Source organism: Carlito syrichta, unplaced genomic scaffold (assembly GCF_000164805.1).
Source record: "Carlito syrichta isolate Samal-C Ts95f unplaced genomic scaffold, Tarsius_syrichta-2.0.1 Scaffold316208, whole genome shotgun sequence".
NCBI lineage: Eukaryota > Metazoa > Chordata > Mammalia > Primates > Tarsiidae > Carlito > Carlito syrichta.
The window spans coordinates 434,115-434,967 of NW_007260304.1; the positions used below are offsets into that span (position 1 = coordinate 434,115).

Consider the following 853-nt stretch of genomic DNA (forward strand, 5'->3'; position numbering starts at 1 on the left):
GCCAGGGAGGCCTCTGGGGCTCAGAGGGGGGTCTGGGGTCTTCTCAAGAGCTCAGCAAAGAAGGGGAGCCCGGGGAAAGCAGCCCGGGGAGCCTGGGGGCCCCCCACAGAGGCACCTGGGGCCCAGGGGACGTGAATGCCAGCTCCGAGGGGGCTGCTGGGGGTCGTCCCTGGACAAAGTCACAAAAGGGAAACTGGTCAGGGAAGGGGAGGGGGTCCTAGCACCCCACTAGGGCCCAGAATTTGGGGTACCCAGCAGAGGACCCGAGGTCCTCTGCGTGGTTGAGAGATGTGACCTGGGTTCCCTTGCACCCCAAGTTTGAGAATGGAGGACCTGGGTCCCCTCTGGGATACAGCAAAAGAACTGGGGTCCCTGGGGAGTAAAATGGGAGCTCAGAGGGGAGGTCTGAATTCCCTCCTGGCCCTGGAGCAATGGGACCCCTCAGCATTCAGAGTCCTGGCTGGGGCTCAGAGGAGGGCTGGGTTTCAGAAAAAAGGGGTCAGGGTCCCCCCAGCCATTCAGAAAAAAATCAGAGGTCTCTATGGAGGGTGGGAAAAGAGACAGGCTGAGTGACCCAGTGGAGGCCTGAAAAGAAGGCTGAGGTGCTCCCCTAGGGCTCAGGAGGGGGACCCGGGGTTCCCACCGGGTCTCAGACCAAAGCCGGGGTCCTCACGGAGGCTCAAAACAGGGACAAAGTGCCCCTGGGTTCAACGGTCAAGGGGGCCAGAGAGGGCCACTGGGCCCCCGTGGGGTAGCGGCAACCCCCTCCCCCAGGCTCCCAGGGCCTGCCTGGCTGGGCCGCGCCAAACTCAGCTGCGGGCTAGGTTCCCCTCCCTCGGGGCTCCCACCCGCT

General features: G+C 64.1%; 1 protein-coding gene across 1 annotated transcript in view; it reads right to left on the minus strand.

Moving 5' to 3' along the window:
• Positions 1-853, minus strand: part of CACNG6 (calcium voltage-gated channel auxiliary subunit gamma 6) — a 24,143-nt gene that overhangs the window by 23,007 nt on the left and 283 nt on the right. Inside the window, exon 2 of the mRNA XM_021706907.1 lies at positions 108-193. Coding sequence (XP_021562582.1) covers positions 108-193 — 86 coding nt within the window. The remainder of the gene's footprint in view (positions 1-107; positions 194-853) is intronic.